This window comes from Nicotiana sylvestris, chromosome 4, assembly GCF_000393655.2.
Source record: "Nicotiana sylvestris chromosome 4, ASM39365v2, whole genome shotgun sequence".
In the NCBI taxonomy this organism is placed as follows: domain Eukaryota; kingdom Viridiplantae; phylum Streptophyta; class Magnoliopsida; order Solanales; family Solanaceae; genus Nicotiana; species Nicotiana sylvestris.
The window spans coordinates 165707333-165723686 of record NC_091060.1 but is presented as its reverse complement, the minus strand read 5'-3'; the positions used below and the strand labels follow the sequence as shown (position 1 = coordinate 165723686).

Genomic DNA, 16354 nt, shown 5'->3' with positions numbered 1-16354 from the left:
TGTGCTTAAAGAGAAAGCAGAAAAGGGAATTAATTGAAAGCCAATCCCCAGCAGGCTAGAGACCTCCAGCAGGCAACTCTGTTCATTAATCAATTATGGGGACATAGAGCAAGAAAAGGGGAAAAGAGAAAAATCGTTCGCCGGAAAGGCACCCTCTACCACCACGATTAAAACTGACTAAATCCTTTTATCTACTGCAGGAGAACCAATGATTGATAATGGCAGCAAGATGCAACGCCAGGGAAACCACCAAAAATCGGGGCAGAAAATTTTCTGCCGATTGTCGAAAATTTTCTCGGAAGAACGGGGAAGCAATTTCAATAAATTTAAGTTCTAGGTCGCCCACCAGTATAATGCGGGAATACATTTAAGTTCTAGGTCACCCACCAGTATAATGCGGGAATACATTTAAGTTCTAGGTCGCCCACCAGTATAATGCGGGAATACTTTTAAGTTCTAGGTCTCCCACCAGTATAATGCGGGAATACATTTAAGTTCTAGGTCGCCCACCAGTATAATGCGGGAATACATTTAAGTTCTAGGTCGCCCACCAGTATAATGCGGGAATACATTTAAGTTCTAGGTCGCCCACCAGTATAATGCGGGAATACATTTAAGTTCTAGGTCGCCCACCAGTATAATGCGGGAATACGTTTAAGTTCTAGGTCGCCCACCAGTATAATGCGGGAATACTTTTAAGTTCTAGGTCGCCCACCAGTATAATGCGGGAATACTTTTAAGTTCTAGGTCGCCCACCAGTATAATGCGGGAATACTTTTAAGTTCTAGGTCTCCCACCAGTATAATGCGGGAATACATTTAAGTTCTAGGTCGCCCACCAGTATAATGCGGGAATACATTTAAGTTCTAGGTCGCCCACCAGTATAATGCAGGAATACATTTAAGTTCTAGGTCGCCCACCAGTATAATGCGGGAATACTTTTAAGTTCTAGGTCGCCCACCAGTATAATGCGGGAATACATTTAAGTTCTAGGTCGCCCACCAGTATAATGCGGGAATACATTTAAGTTCTAGGTCGCCCACCAGTATAATGCGGGAATACGTTTAAGTTCTAGGTCGCCCACCAGTATAATGCGGGAATACATTTAAGTTCTAGGTCGCCCACCAGTATAATGCGGGAATACATTTAAGTTCTAGGTCGCCCACCAGTATAATGCGGGAATACTTTTAAGTTCTAGGTCTCCCACCAGTATAATGCGGGAATACATTTAAGTTCTAGGTCGCCCACCAGTATAATGCGGGAATACATTTAAGTTCTAGGTCGCCCACCAGTATAATGCGGGAATACATTTAAGTTCTAGGTCGCCCACCAGTATAATGCGGGAATACATTTAAGTTCTAGGTCGCCCACCAGTATAATGCGGGAATACATTTAAGCGGGAATACATTTAAATTCTAGGTCGCCCACCAGTATAATGCGGGAATACATTTAAGTTCTAGGTCGCCCACCAGTATAATGCGGGAATACATTTAAATTCTAGGTCGCCCACCAGTATAATGCGGGAATACATTTAAGTTCTAGGTCGCCCACCAGTATAATGCGGGAATACATTTAAGTTCTAGGTCGCCCACCAGTATAATGCGGGAATACATTTAAGTTCTAGGTCGCCCACCAGTAAAATGCGGGAATACATTTAAGTTCTAGGTCGCCCACCAGTAAAATGCGGGAATACTTTTAGCTCTAGATTTTGGAATCGGTAACCCCACCTGAAGACGGAAGGTTACAACAGAGATCCCCAAGCAGGAAACAACAAAATCCTCAGCGCCAAGAAGCAGAAGGCTTCAAAAGCAAGCGCGATTCAAAAGGAAAAAGGAACGCGTCTCAAAAGAAGCAGTTTGGGAACGTTATAGCACGCCCAACATAACAAACTATGATACCACTGAAGAAACCATTGGAAGATTTAAAGAAGAGGGCCATGTTCCCAGCAAATCAAGCAAAGTGATGAAAACTGGCATCCAGAAAAGGCGGAGGACCAGCATCATCTCCCAAGTTCACAAAATAAGGGCATCAGAGGAAAGCGTTAGCCGACAAGAAAGCAAGGCAACAAGAATAAGTTGAAGATAGATGAGATCTCATACCCTAACTTAGCTTCTTGGTTTTCCTTTCAAGAACAATGTAACAAGGAGATTGGTTGAGCAGTAGCATCCTACAGCAGCATGCAACAGCGCACAACAGCAGCGAGCACTACAGTCACACGGTAGTCCCAGCTACCAAAATTTCCCGAACTACATTGACCTGATTCCTGTTCACCCCAGGATATGTAGGAAACCTCTGAAGCAAAGGTTCGGTCAAATCTATATCAAAAAAAAATGCTTCACACGGAGTACTCAGACGAGCAAAAATCGCCCGCTTTATCTTTGCGCGAAAACCCTTCGTGTCTTCGGGCAAAGTGGGGCAGCTGTAAGCACGTGATTTTTGCTCTACGGACAATCACTCCAAAATACAATCATTGATTCCTCGTTGTACAATTTTTGATTTTACGTGATATATGCTGGTAGTCGCTCGTGGTTCTGTCCATTTTTCATTTTTATCTTATCAAGCAAAATACAAAATATGTATGTCATGTTAATTAAGCCATAATTCAGTCATTAAAAGAAAATTCACAAAATATGCGTCTTTTATTTTAGGCTGTGATTTAATCATTTAAAGAATTTGTAATATGTGTGTGATGATTGTGTTAAGTGTTGATTAGTGTGTGTTTTTAAACTCATTTTAATTTAGTTGTATTTTAAAATTAGAAAACAAAGGAAAAGAGTGCAAATTATTTAGAAAAATCGGATTGGGCCTATTTGTTTCAAAATTTTAAGGCCCAAAAACAGCCCAAACACAGGCTGCCCGGACACGGTCCAAACGGCGTCGTTCTGTCCCGTCTAAGCTGGGCCGTTGATCTCGAGTGGATCGACGGCAGGATCACACCCCCCAGATCCATTTAACATAACCCGACCCAATAACCGGTTCAGCCCAGCCCCTCACTTAAACCAAACGATCCCGTTTAAATATCAAACGACCCCGTCTCATTTCTCACCATCAGATCCAAGCCGTTGAGATCATCTGATCTAACGACTCAGATCCAATCCCCTACTCCGTATATAAGCTTTCCCTCACACCCCACGCCCCCTATCCGAACCCCACCCTTCACTCGTCTCCTTTCCCAAGCCCTGAAACCCCAAACCCTAGCAGCCGCCCTAGTTTCCCTTTCACCAGAACCCGGCAGCATGAACGCCGGTGACCACCTCCTGAACACCCTAAGACCCCCTCACTCTCCTGAACATGGATATGTTACTCCCTAGCCTCAAATAATCTCCCATCGTCTCGAATCTGGATTTGAAGATTCGAGACAAAACTCGATCTATGCCAAACCACCCCATCTTCATACCAGACACTCCCCTGACCCTCCTCGTGACCAAACCAAGCTTGGTTTGGTCCGAATCTACCCACAACCTCTAAAAAACCAGATCTAAAAATCCAGACCTCAGAACACATGCACCTGGGGAATCCGGCCGATCTTGACAGGGGTTTGAGGTCTAATGGACCTTAACCAAGGTGTTCTCATGTGAGAACACCCTGGTTAAAATTTGTTCGGCCTCAAATGGTCAAAAGCTAAGTCGGACTTGGGTCATTTCGATTTAAATTTTTCCAGTAAGTGTTCTCTTTTCTTTGTTTTGATTGAGTTGTCAGCATGATTTGTTGTGATTGTTTGTTATTATCTGTTATTTTTCCCTGATTTCTTCCATCTCTGTCAAAAGACCTTTTTATTTGGTCAATTGTTTTCTGTTTGTGTTCTGAATGTACTCTGTGATATACATGCTCGTCAATTAGATTAATCATCAAATTAATTAACTCATATAGGTTCCCAGTAGTTGAACAAAAGATGTTTGAAGTCATTCGGGACCCTGTACGTATTATTTATATGAGCGACTGATTATTACCTGTTATATTTAGTATAGTCGACTCGACAAACGTCGTCGATTAGTTTTCTATAACTAATGGATCAAATGAGCTAATAATTTCACGTGACCAATTGAACCACGTCACTGACTGAATGCCCGACATTATTTGAAATGAGTTTGTTTACATTGCAAAAACGACTGAAAAGGTTCAGTCCAGGGCAGTCCTGAATTTGAACTTTCAGAAGTTCAAAATGCCCTGATGCTGCAATGGGTTTAGGGCAGTAATAATCAGGGTTTAACAGGGGTAGTCTGGGGTTTGAAAAGAACAGAAAAGTTTAGTTTAAAGGAGCTGACAAGTAGGGTACTAAATTAAGATTAAACTAATGCTCAATGGGGAACAAGACACAAGAGTATGGGGGTTTAAAATGAATAATAAAATGAGCCCATAACTCTTGATTAAAGAATAAACCAGGCGTGGGGAACCAATGGCTGGCATCAAAAGATGTTTAAGCATGGGTTTAATGGGTATGGGCAGTCTGCAAGTGGGAGGATCCAGGCAGCTTAGCTGCACTGGGTCGTTTGGCTTATAAATAGGCCATTAGAGAACTTAAAAGAGGCTGGACTTTTTAGTCTGGAGAAAAGAGAAAAAAGTGAAAATTTTCAGAATACTTTAACCAAACACTGCCCAAAACTGCACAAGGAACTAAGTTGGTTGAGCTGTTCTGGCCAAGTCAGTTATTCTAACTAGGGTCATTACTGTTCCGTCAAGAGGAGGCTGTGTGTTTTCTGCTGTGATTGTTACTACACCGAGTTTTCTATGTGCTGTGGATTGAGTTTTAGTCTTCTTGATTGTTGGAGCTGTACTGGGTATTTGCTGAGCTTTGTGGTTATTGGGTCTTCTGTTGCTGTTACATTTGGTATCTTGGGTTTTCTGCTGGTTCATTACTTTTTTTCTGGGATTGTTTGTTTGGGGATCGACCATCTGTGGTTTCTTTTTGTTCTGGAAACTGTTGCTGTTTGTCCGTGGACTATGGAGAACATTTGTGGTTGTTGGGTTGATGCTGTTTGGTTGTTGTTGCTGTATTTGCTGCATGCTACTCAGCTGACAATTCTCCTTCTTCTTTTGCTTTGCTATACCAGGTACACGATTAATAGTGTCAATGTAACTTGAAAGCTTGAGCATGAATATAAAAGAGAAGAGCTGAAGATGTGTATTTCATACATAGACTGTCATATTGAACCTCATGTAATGTATAATAGTTTACATTCTTGTTTAGATACTGAAGGTAGCCTACATGCCTAGTAGATATCAATGTATGGTGATTGAATATTAGTTTGTATATGTAGGCTGATAGATAAAAGTGTCCCCAATGCAGTAGGTTGTATTTTAGACTTTATCTAATTATGTTTAGCATGTCCTTAAATGCATAGAACTATCCATGTTAGTTAATTTCACTTCCTTTTGATAAATTGCCTCCTTATAATTGGCAAACCATTGCTTTAAAACAAACGGCGCAAGTCTGCACTTCTCAACCTCACGAAGGTCGAGCCCGGATCAAACGAACCCAGCAGGCTTTCATCAGAAAGGCAGTGGCCCAGGCCCAGCCGATACTGCGTGGGCTGGGTTTGGGCCCATAATGTTCGATTAGCTTCCCACGTGCATGGCCATGTTTTCTTATTCTGTAAAGGCACTCGGAATTCCATTATAGATAAGCCTACAAGCATGTAATTAACCGGGACTATTTCTGTTTTCTATTAGTAGAGACAAATGCGACAAGAAACGTAGTTGCTATAGGATATCCTTTTAAAAAAAAGACGAGATGAGCCTCGACAAATAAAAATGCACAAGCTGCGGGGCCCTCGTTAAATGTATATTATCGAAGCATTCAGTTTCCAGGACGGGTTGTTTAGCAAATCTCACGGCCCTCCCAGAATAATAACGCGATAGTCTCTTTAAGCGCGTACTTAATGATGTTATCTCCTTAAACTCGGGTGCACATTTATGTGACCCAAATCTAAATCTCAACGGAATCGAAATGTGTCTCTAATCACGGGTATATTGATTATGGCGTGGCCCGAGATGCATTTCCATGACGTTGTAAATTCCTTTTTAATAATAAATGAGACGAGCCTCGACAAACAAAATGTAGAAGCTGCGGGGCCCTCTAAATGTATATATATTAAAAATACTTAGAATCCGGGACATGCCGTTTAGCAAATTTTACGGCCTTTCCCAAAATAACAATGCGTTAGTTGCTTGAGGCGCGTCTTAATAATTTATTTTTCTTAATTCGGGTGCACATTTATGTGACCCAAATCCAAATCTCAACCGAGTCGAGATATGTCAATAACCACGGGTGCATTGATGTAACGTGGTTCGAGATATATTTTCACGACGTTGCAATTCTCGTAAAAAATAATAATAAAAGCGGTCAAGAGTTTAAAACTTGCACATAGGTTTAACATGTACAAAATCAGATAATCAAGCCAAATATAACAGTTGAGCGACCGTGCTAGAACCACGGAACTCGGGAATGCCTAACACCTTCTCCCGGGTTAACAGAATTCCTTATCCGGATTTCTGGTACGCAGACTGTAATATGGAGTCATTCTTTTCCTCGATTTCGGGATTAAAATTGGTGACTTGGGACACCCTAAAATCTCCCAAGTGGCGACTCTGAAATAAATAAACCAATCCCGTTTCGATTGTCATTTAATTGGAAAAAACTCCCTTGCACCCTCTTGGGTGCGGAAAAAGGAGGTGTGACAATGATAACTATTGTTCGCTTGCATTCGGGATCGACACTAGGGGCTAGAAACTGATTGGTCAATTTAAAACTCGGGGAAGCCTCGCCCGAGCTTTTCTTCGGAACCTCCAAGTCACTCAGATCAATGACATCCTCTACCCCTAAAAAATAAACACGAAAAAGATCTTCCTCTTAGTGGGCTCCTTCCCCGTGACAAGTCTCTACGGCCTGAGCATCGCATATCATTGAGTTGGAAACTAAAGGAAACAGGGGTAATCCCAGATCTTTATCGCCGCAAGCGGGTCCTTTGAGGAAATGCCTTCGTCTAAGGGAGCCTCCTGCCCGGTTTCTACATTAATGTTCATCGCTTATTCAATAGTCTCTTTGCCCCCGAGGTAAAGCATATTCGTTTCCTCTTGACTCAGGGACTCGGGCCGAAGTCTCCTCATCGACCTCATTAAGGTTAGGTGTAGCAGTATTAACTCCCACTAGTTCCGAGGTTCTTCAGTGTTAGCATGAGCATGGGCCACCAGCTCAAAATCACCTTCATTTTCTTCTTCTTTGTCCTCTTCGGGCTCCTCGAGTAGCCGACGGGTTGAGTCCATTGTTAAGGGGATGACTTCCCCCTTGGGTTTACAGGTTGTTCTCTTTTTTGGCTTCTTCCCCTTAGGGTTCGCCGAAGTCGAAGCCCCCTTCCTCTTCTTCTCCCCTACCGGCTTCGAAGTAGACGATGGGGAGGAATTTCTTCATCACCGGACGGAGGACTCATCATTACCTCCTTCCCAAGACCTACAAAAGAAGAGAAATAAATAAGTTCGAAAAAATGCCCGAACATTGATCAAATTATTAAGTCAAGGAGAGAAACTACCATGGCTACTAGCCTCCCATCGACTAATCGCCAAATCACTCCATGCGCGCTCAGCGTGGGTCGATTGCGATATCAGGCTCCTGACCCAGTCTTCAAGTTGGGGGATCGTACGGGCATCCAGGCAACAACTACGTCTAGTAAAATACTGATAAGAAAGGGTAAAAAAATGAGGACAATAAACAGGAATTAGGGACAGAGTCATACTTACATTTCATATTCCATTTCTCAAAAAATGGCATACTTTCGACCGAGATTAAGTCTGAGGTCTTCACTCTAACAAATCGGCCCATCTAGCTCCGATCTTTGTCCTCATCTATGCTCGAGAAAGGTGCCCTAGTGGCCCGATGTTGAAGCTTTATTAGTCCCTCTCGATAGAGTTGGGGGCTATATAAGCGAATAAGGTGGTCGAGGGTGAAGGGAAGCCCATCGGCTTTGCTTGAGAAGAAACAAAGTAATATCACTATCCTCCAGAAGGAGGGATGAATGTGACCGAGGGTCACCTCTTACTTCTTGCAGAAGTCTATGATGATCGGATCCAAGGGACCCAATGTGAAAGGGTAAGTGTAAAAACTTAAGAACCCTTCCGCATGAGTGGTGATTGCCTTTTCTAGAGTAGGCACCACCACGTGTTTTTTGCCACTTGCAATCTTTTTTAACTTGGGAGAGAAGTTTTTCGGTTATCGAGCATATATACCTCGATACTGGATCGCATCGGCCTGGCACCGAGGAAGTCTTTTCAACCTTGAAATCAAAATCGAGAACACACCCTCCAGAGGAAAACTCTTCAGGGCGAGACTTCGCCGCGATACCTCGCCGACCGACCGTGACGATGAAGCAGTCTCCTTTCGCGGAGCGGTTTTAGATGTTTTGGCCATTTTAAGCAAGAAAGAATAGAGGTTGGGAAGAACAAGCAAAGAAACTCAAAGATCTAGAGATAGGAAGCTCTAAAGAGTGCAAAGAACTATGGAGATTAAGATGAAGGAAAATAAAAGTAAAGTTTGAAAGAATGAAGTAGGTGGCTATTTATTGGTTTCAACGGCGGTTCAACATTGGTAGTGGCCGACCGTTGACTGACGCACATTAAATGCTTAGGAAACTGAACCAACGGGATATTTCGGTCACTTCGGCCGCTTGCGTCACGGTGCTTACGTCATGGTAAATCGAGGGGAAGTTCGAAGACTCAATTAATTTCTTGTCATTACACTCTAAAAAACAAGGGGACTATCTGTATACGATCAAAATCGGGCCTCTCCAACTTTGTATGGCTAATCGAAACCGGGGGTGGCAGACCAAGGCCCTGGCTTGCATTGCATCAGATCATGGCACGAAGATGGATCGCTAACCTCGTGAGTCGATGATTGATCAAGATCGAGACTGGCCGTGATCGAGACCGAAGCAAGATAGGGACCGAGCATGATCGAATAAAGCTTGCTAAACCGAATAATAGAAAGCCGAGATATCCGTGACCGGGCAAAGATCGTGGCGGAAATCTCGACACATATCAATTCAAGATCGGACATATAGCCAATCATGAGATCCTCTTCTGTATTTAGAATTGTATCATAGGTTGAATTCCTCTACTATATAAAGAGGGTTCTAATCATTTTGTAAACATCATCTAGTTGTTCATTATATTGGTCAGCTTTATTTTACTATTAATTTCTAACATTAATTCTTATATTTATCAGTTTGTGCCAAGTGAAATCACATATCTTTAAAATCACTTATAAGTTTAATTGTTATCCAATTTTAAGGGTAAATAAAACTATTATTTCTTGTTGGTTGATTAAACCAAAACAAAAAATTTATAATTATTATTCTCCTACAATAACAATCATATTCGAAATAAGTAAAAGAACTGGGGACGCAAGACAAAAAAAAGGCGAAAAACAACAAAACAACGTTATAGTAATAAATTAAAAAAACAAAAAAAAATGCCTTGATTATAAAACTTTATTACCATGGGAGATTATCTACTATTCAGCTGTCCACTAGAGAATATATTTCAAGTACGACAATTATGTATGAGTACAAGACATAATAATTGAATTGTTGAAATTAAAAAAGTGGACCATCTTTGATTAACGAATAAAAGTTTAATTAATCTTGTATATCCAACTTTTTCCATAGATAGATGCAATATTTTAAGTCAATAAGCATAAAATATTATTATATCCCTAAGTCTTTTTGTATAAATATAAGTGTAAGATTAATTATGTATATATGTTTAAATAAATAGTTCAAGCAAAAGACATTAAGTTTGACTACATTATCTTATACCTTGTATAATGCATCCCCACTGGCTTTGCTTTATCGTTTTCTGTCAAATTTGCTTTTTAATATTAAGGTATATTTATGCGGAAAAAGAAGAACAAAACTTTGCTTTCAATTTGTGTGATGATTACACATGTTATGCGGAAGTTCTCAACGTGTCTGTCTTTTTCTCCGATTCTTCTTATCTGCTTAATCATCCGACGGTTCTAACACTCCGACGCTCTAGATACTATCTCTGTAATGGCGGGAAACTCTTGATTAATAAATTAATACCTTAGCTCATTTACATCCCCGTTTGGATTAGCTTATTTTAAGTATTTTTAAGCCAAAATAGCTTTTAAGTTATTTTGTAGTGTTTGGATAAAGTAAAAAGTATTTTTAAGCATTTATTTTTAAGCTAAAATGACTGAACTTATGGCTTATGCTTAAAAGCCACTTAAAATAAGCTCATTCAAAGGGGCTCTTATTATGACGTATCCAAGATTTAAATTTAATGAGTTCAACTTTTAAATTTTTTGATATTTAACTCATTATATTGTTAAAATTATGGGTTCGAATCTAATATCTGTTAATATTTTATAGATTTTAATATATATAAAAGTTTATGAATTCAAATAAACGGTAGTCCTAAGGCTACATTCGCCTCTGATTATTATTCAAAAAGTTGTTTAGAGATACGAGTCGGACATTGGGGCTGTTTAATTTAAGTATCTGATTTACGCATCATGTAATTAAATAATATTTCCCTTTTTTAAAAATCTCGACAATGACCAATTAATTGTTGTTAATTTGGCTAGGGGTTATTTGCACCATTTAACTAGTGAAGAAGAAGTTGAATTTCCCAATCCCGAAGAATTGAGTAAATTACATTTCCTCTTTGTATTCTTTCTATTTAACCGGAATATATTTTTGTCAGGAAATCTTTAATTTATTTCTTGTCCCATTAATTCAAGCTTGAACCTCTTAAACATAAACAGTATTATCCTTAGTTCTTAATTATTTTTTATATATATGTATATCATATGTATATAATATACATAATTTATACTATATTTTTTGATTAACAAATATAATTAATTTTATATATTTTGACCAAGGAGTAATATTGAGATTTTAGCTAGGTGTGGTTTTTTTGGGTAAAAATAAAGGCGTGGGTAGTGTCGGATAAAGACAACACCGACGGCAGGTAGAGACCTCCTCTTCCACATGGGTCCCTCAGATGATTTCCCGGTTTTTTCTTCCGTTACTTCACATTCACAGACGTTACTTCAAATTCTTATTTTAGACTGGAATTTTGTTTTTACTATATATTCTTTTATAAACATCTTTTAGAGCAGTTTTAATTATTAATCTCATTTTAAATTTTGAAAAAAAATTGTTTGGACACTAGATTCAGCAATTAGATAAGGACATAAATTTAAATGTGAAAAAGAAGCTCATATCGGAAACACACATATTTTCTCTATTAAAATATTAGTTTTAGTATTCAGATGAAATTGATATGAAGAACTAATATAAATGATTTAAGTAATCAAATCCCGATTAGCTTAGGATCAAGACACCTTAAATGATTTTTTTTTATGTAATTCAAAAATACTATTTATTTTTTTATTATAATTTTTCAGTCGATATCTGGTACCCACATAAAGTGCTGAATATGAAATTGCTTTTGTTAGAGAGCGCTTTACCCCCGATCCCTCAATGTGAGACTTTTTATTGTGAACCGTATTTAATCGTAGTGACATTTTAACTATCACAAAAAAGTTAGACATATTAACTCTTGCTTTCAAATCATATAATAATACTCCATCCGTTTACTTGTTCAGTATTCTAAAATAAATTTTTTCACTTTTACTTGTCATTTTTAGAATAATAATAGACGATAATTTCATTTTTCCTATTATACCCACATTATTAATTACTTATTTCAAATTATTTTTTTAAATTCATTAAAAATATGTATCAATTAATATTGATATCATAATAAATTATGTACTTTATTTATTATTTTTTAAAGGATGTGCAAAATCCATAATTAACAAGTAAAAGTGAACGGAGAGAGTAAAAATGAGCATGTAATTCGTGAGAGGACAATTCAACTTCCAACAGTCTCTAATTCGAATTACAATTACACATGTCAATCCTAATAACATTCAGTAATGACCAATAATACAATATTTAATTTCATTAACTATGTATAATTTAAAAAGGAAACATGTACTAATTAAAAATATTAACAACACTTAAGTGGATTGGGGACCAAGAAAATTAAGTAATAGTATATAAGCAAAGGGTTAGTTTTGTCATTTTGCTAATCTCCACTATATCCATTTCCTCACCAGTCAAAAAACGGTCGTCATACGAACTGAACAGAACCCCCCCCCCCCCCCAGCCCCCACCCCCTCTACTACAGCTACTGGTAACTGGAAACCGGTTAATGGTATATATGCATCATGCCGCAAAAGAGCATGATTGACGGCCCCTTAACGCATACGTGTCGGACTTTAATTGGTCCATTTCAAGTCTTCGGGATTCATAAACATTACTGCATTTCAAGCAAATCAATACAAAACAACGAAAAGCAGAAAAAAAAACACACTGCACACACACACACAGACAAACTCTCTCTCTCTCTCTCTTAAAAAAAAACTGTGTTTTCTCATTCTCTTTATTCCCCAAATTTCTCCTCATTTTCCTACTAATTTCCAACAAAATCCCAATTTTCGAATTCTACAATGTGTGATCTTTCTATGTTGTTCAGTTTCTTCGACTGAATTTTTGAATTCAATACACTTATTCGAAGAATTTTCTTTTAAAGGAAAATGCTGGAAACAGTAGACAGTTCAGTGCATGTTAATAACAATGTGTTCCGTACTACTCAGTTACATCAAAACTGCGGGGGCGGCGGAGGAGGAGATAGCAGTGAAGAGGAATTAAGTGTATTACCAAGACATACAAAGGTTATAGTAACAGGAAATAATAGAACTAAGTCAGTATTAGTTGGTCTTCAGGGTGTTGTTAAGAAAGCTGTTGGTCTTGGCGGTTGGCATTGGCTGGTAATTAATTATTCATTTTATTATAAAAGTTTAGATTTTTATTCTTGTTTGTGAAAATATGGTTTGTTTGTGAAATTGATATTTTGGGTTGTGACTTAATTTTATACTGGGTATTCAATGTGTGGTGGTGTTAAAACAATGTGGGATGATACTAAAATTTAAAGTTTTGCTTCCTTATACGGATGATTTGTTTATTAGTGTGTTTATTTTGAGTTTCCAATTCACAAAGTTTGAAGTTTGACTTAATTCTATTTCAAATTCTGCTGCTTTTTTTAATGTAAACTATGGTCTTATCTCTAAGTTTTTTATTGTTTCTGTTCATTTTTAAGGGTATTTATGTACCAATTTATCAGAATTTGAATTTTCCATTTTAAGAGTAAGGCCTCTCATTGTCTCAAAAGAACGGGATTCAATTCTTTGCTCTACTTTATATTGATAGATCTAGTGTTTTAAGGAGTTCTATTTGTTTAGGGAATTAGGGCGTAGTTGCTAAGTTGAGTTTCGGAATCTCTCCTATGAATTTATTCAAAAATTTCTATACAAATATGCTGGAATCTCCAGATTGAATTTCAGGATGAACTTTTTTTTCTTCTTCTTCAAATAATAGAAGTAGGAGAAGATTCTTAGCTCTTTATCTGGAAAAAGAGGAAAAAGAAAAGAAAATGATAATGAGGAAGAGATTCTGGATTCCATAAAAGTGATTATTTGCTGGCCATTTTTGCTCTGAGCAGGTGTTGTGCAGCTGGTGAATTTTACTTCACAGAGATTCTGTTTGCTTTTGGGCTTAGTTAAATTTTGGGGGTTCAACAGATCTGCCAGTATTTAAACAAATAGCCACATCCATTTTCAGCTTGTTGTATAAAAGAATAAACAAGAGAGGTGTTAGCTTCTTTTGTAGTTCACTGTCAACTGGAAGATTCTTATTCTATAGTTTTTCAGATTACCGATATTTTTCTTGTTGATTAACCTCGTGATGATTTTGTTGTTAAATGATGTGTCAGAATTAAGCAGGAAGTATTTCCTCAATGTGGACAATCAGATTTACTTTGATTATTTTTTTTGTCTTTTCCTTTTGCCTAATCTTGTTTTTTGGGTTAAATGTTTAATGTAAAATGTGCTCTTTTCATGTGTGTGTGGGGTTTGTGGGGGGGGGGGGGATGTATTCTCGTATTGTGTAACCAAATTGTTGTGATTTGTTGCTACTTGGTTTTTTGGAATTCATTTAAATGCTTGGTTCACTGAATAAATTGCAGGTTCTTACAAATGGCATAGAGGTGAAACTACAAAGGAATGCTTTAAGTGTGCTCGAACCTCCTACTGGTAATGAGGATGATGATGACCTGGAATTTGAAAATGTCCACTGGAATGGTTCAGATATGGGTAAGTTACCTAATTTATGATTAACCTCAATATTTTTTTTGGGGGGGTTTGGCTTGCTGTAATAATTTTGGGGAGGTTTAACACATTATAGGGTTTCCTGCCATCTATATGTCTTTTGGGAGAATTTGCAATGTCAAAGTTTTATACATCTGTTACATGGGATTCTTTCTGTTCAGAAACTTTTTTTGCTTTTATCACTGCAGCTGCAAGCTCTTTTTTCTTTGATGTGATTATTGTCATTTGGCCCACTATTATAAAGTAATGTGATTTATTTGCTTTCTATATCTTTAGCATCCGATGATACTCAAAAATCTCATAGACCAAGGCACCGCGTACATAAATCGTCTGGTTCCCACAAGGCCATGAGCCGCTCCCTTTCATGTGACTCGCAATCAAAAGGATCTATTTCTACACCTCGTGGGTCCATGGTATGAAAACATTTGAAGCTCTTTTTATGGACATTACTTATCTTTAACTTATAGTTGTTGACTCTTTTAAATTTCTAAAAAGTACATTATGCAACAGAAGGTTGACCTAAGCAAACTCGAGATGGCTGCACTGTGGAGATATTGGCGACACTTTAACCTTGTAAGGGGATCAATAGTTACCAGTTTTCCTTTTATCATCGTTTCTATTAGTATGTGTGATATTAGCTTCGTTACCAACTTTCTTGTTTGCCCATCTGAATAGAGGGAAGCTATACCTAACCCCTCGAAAGAGCAACTAATTGATGTTGTCCAGAAGCATTTCACATCTCAGGTACTTTCTTAGTTATCTGTATCTTGTTGTTGCTTTGAGATTCTGTCTTAGATTTCTTTCCTGTCCTGCTAATGATTGATCTATTTTAATGTGATGTTAATTGAGGTCGATATTTTCTTAGCACTTCCATAAGACATATTAGGTATAATTCTGTATATAATCCTCCTTTTCATGTTTTGCCATTTTCTATCTGGTGTTCGTGTTATGGGCACTTATTTTAATTAAGTTTTCCTGTCTTATGGAATTGGTCAATTTTGGCACGATGCTATTGTCAATGACAACAACTTTCACCCTTCTTGCATGTATAATTGTGCTTATATGTGTTATATTATACCTCAAATTTTCCGAATTATGGGCTACTGACTACTGTACTTGTGGTTCTTTTTGGGGTGAAGCAATTGGACGAGTTGCAGGTAATTGTGGGATTTGTTCAAGCTGCCAAGAGACTCAAGACAGTCTGCAAATGACTCAAGGGAACGAACCCCTTTTGGGAACGCCCCTAACACTAACAAATAGTGGTACCTTTGTGTCCACTTGCTATTGCGCAGTAATATGTGTAGTATAATATGTATACTCCTGTTTATCCCTTATGTCTTGCTTAGAGTTGTAGTTTATGTAGATAAATGAACTGCTGAACTAACTCTGGAGGTCTCCTTCTGGTTGAATGTACTTCCTCGCGAGTGGGGGAAGTACTAGTACTTAATCACATGTATAGTCTAATGTCTTAAACTGTTAAATCATCATTCAACCAACTGAATCTTGGTTTGGTATTAGTGACCAAGCGCTTATTCACTCCATTTGGTTGGTACTTGGTATCCCTCTTCATTTACAGTTGATACAAATGCTAGTGAATTAGTGTTCTATTGACTTCGTTATGAGCTTCCGACTGTGGTTTTTTGTTTTCAGTCTTTTAAGAAACATAAAATGATATAAAACTTTAAGGGTTCTTTCTTATATAAAAAGCGAAAAATAGTCCCTTATATTTGAGATTAGACGTAATATCATCCTTATTCTTTTACATGAAGCTATAAAAGTCCCCATTTTTTGTTAAATTGGTGCACTTTTGGGTTTCTCTTCAAGCTGTTGTCAGCTTATTAACTGAAACATTTACGGGAAGAGAAACTTAGTGGTCGTTTGGTTGGGAAATAAGTTATTTCATGATTAATTATTTCGGGATTAGTTATCCCACCCTCTTATGGGAATAAAAAACCACTACAATATCGGGATTAGTTATACTTCAATTTTATCCCAACCAAACGTAAGATAAACTCATTTCAAATTTAATGTCGGAGTTAATTATCCCTTATACTTATACTAAACGGGCCTCCTTTTTCTCACCAAAAGCCAGACCTCTTTAGC

At 37.9% G+C, this 16354-nt stretch overlaps 1 protein-coding gene across 3 annotated transcripts; it reads left to right on the top strand.

Moving 5' to 3' along the window:
* Nucleotides 1-12368: 12368 nt before the first annotated feature.
* LOC104248091 (uncharacterized) lies at nt 12369-15792 on the top strand. Of its 3 annotated transcripts, none has more exons than XM_009804282.2 (6): nt 12369-12856; nt 14110-14236; nt 14528-14664; nt 14762-14824; nt 14927-14995; nt 15391-15792. In XM_009804282.2, exons 1-6 carry the CDS (start codon nt 12623-12625, stop codon nt 15460-15462), a joined length of 702 nt encoding a protein of 233 aa, XP_009802584.1. In that variant the 5' UTR covers nt 12369-12622; the 3' UTR covers nt 15463-15792. The 3 variants fall into 3 exon arrangements, with proteins under 3 accessions (XP_009802584.1, XP_009802585.1, XP_009802583.1); XM_009804283.2 differs by having other exon boundaries at nt 12398-12856; nt 14765-14824; XM_009804281.2 differs by having other exon boundaries at nt 12398-12856; nt 14747-14824.
* Nucleotides 15793-16354: the final 562 nt, after the last annotated feature.

Bases quoted from the DNA above. Each gene is read 5' to 3' on its own strand.
- LOC104248091 (XM_009804281.2), top strand. From the start codon at position 12,623: ATGCTGGAAACAGTAGACAGTTCAGTGCATGTTAATAACAATGTGTTC. The intron at 14,825-14,926 runs GTAAGGGGATCA...CCATCTGAATAG, and splicing joins ATTGGCGACACTTTAACCTT to AGGGAAGCTATACCTAACCC. The intron at 14,996-15,390 runs GTACTTTCTTAG...TTTGGGGTGAAG, and splicing joins AGAAGCATTTCACATCTCAG to CAATTGGACGAGTTGCAGGT.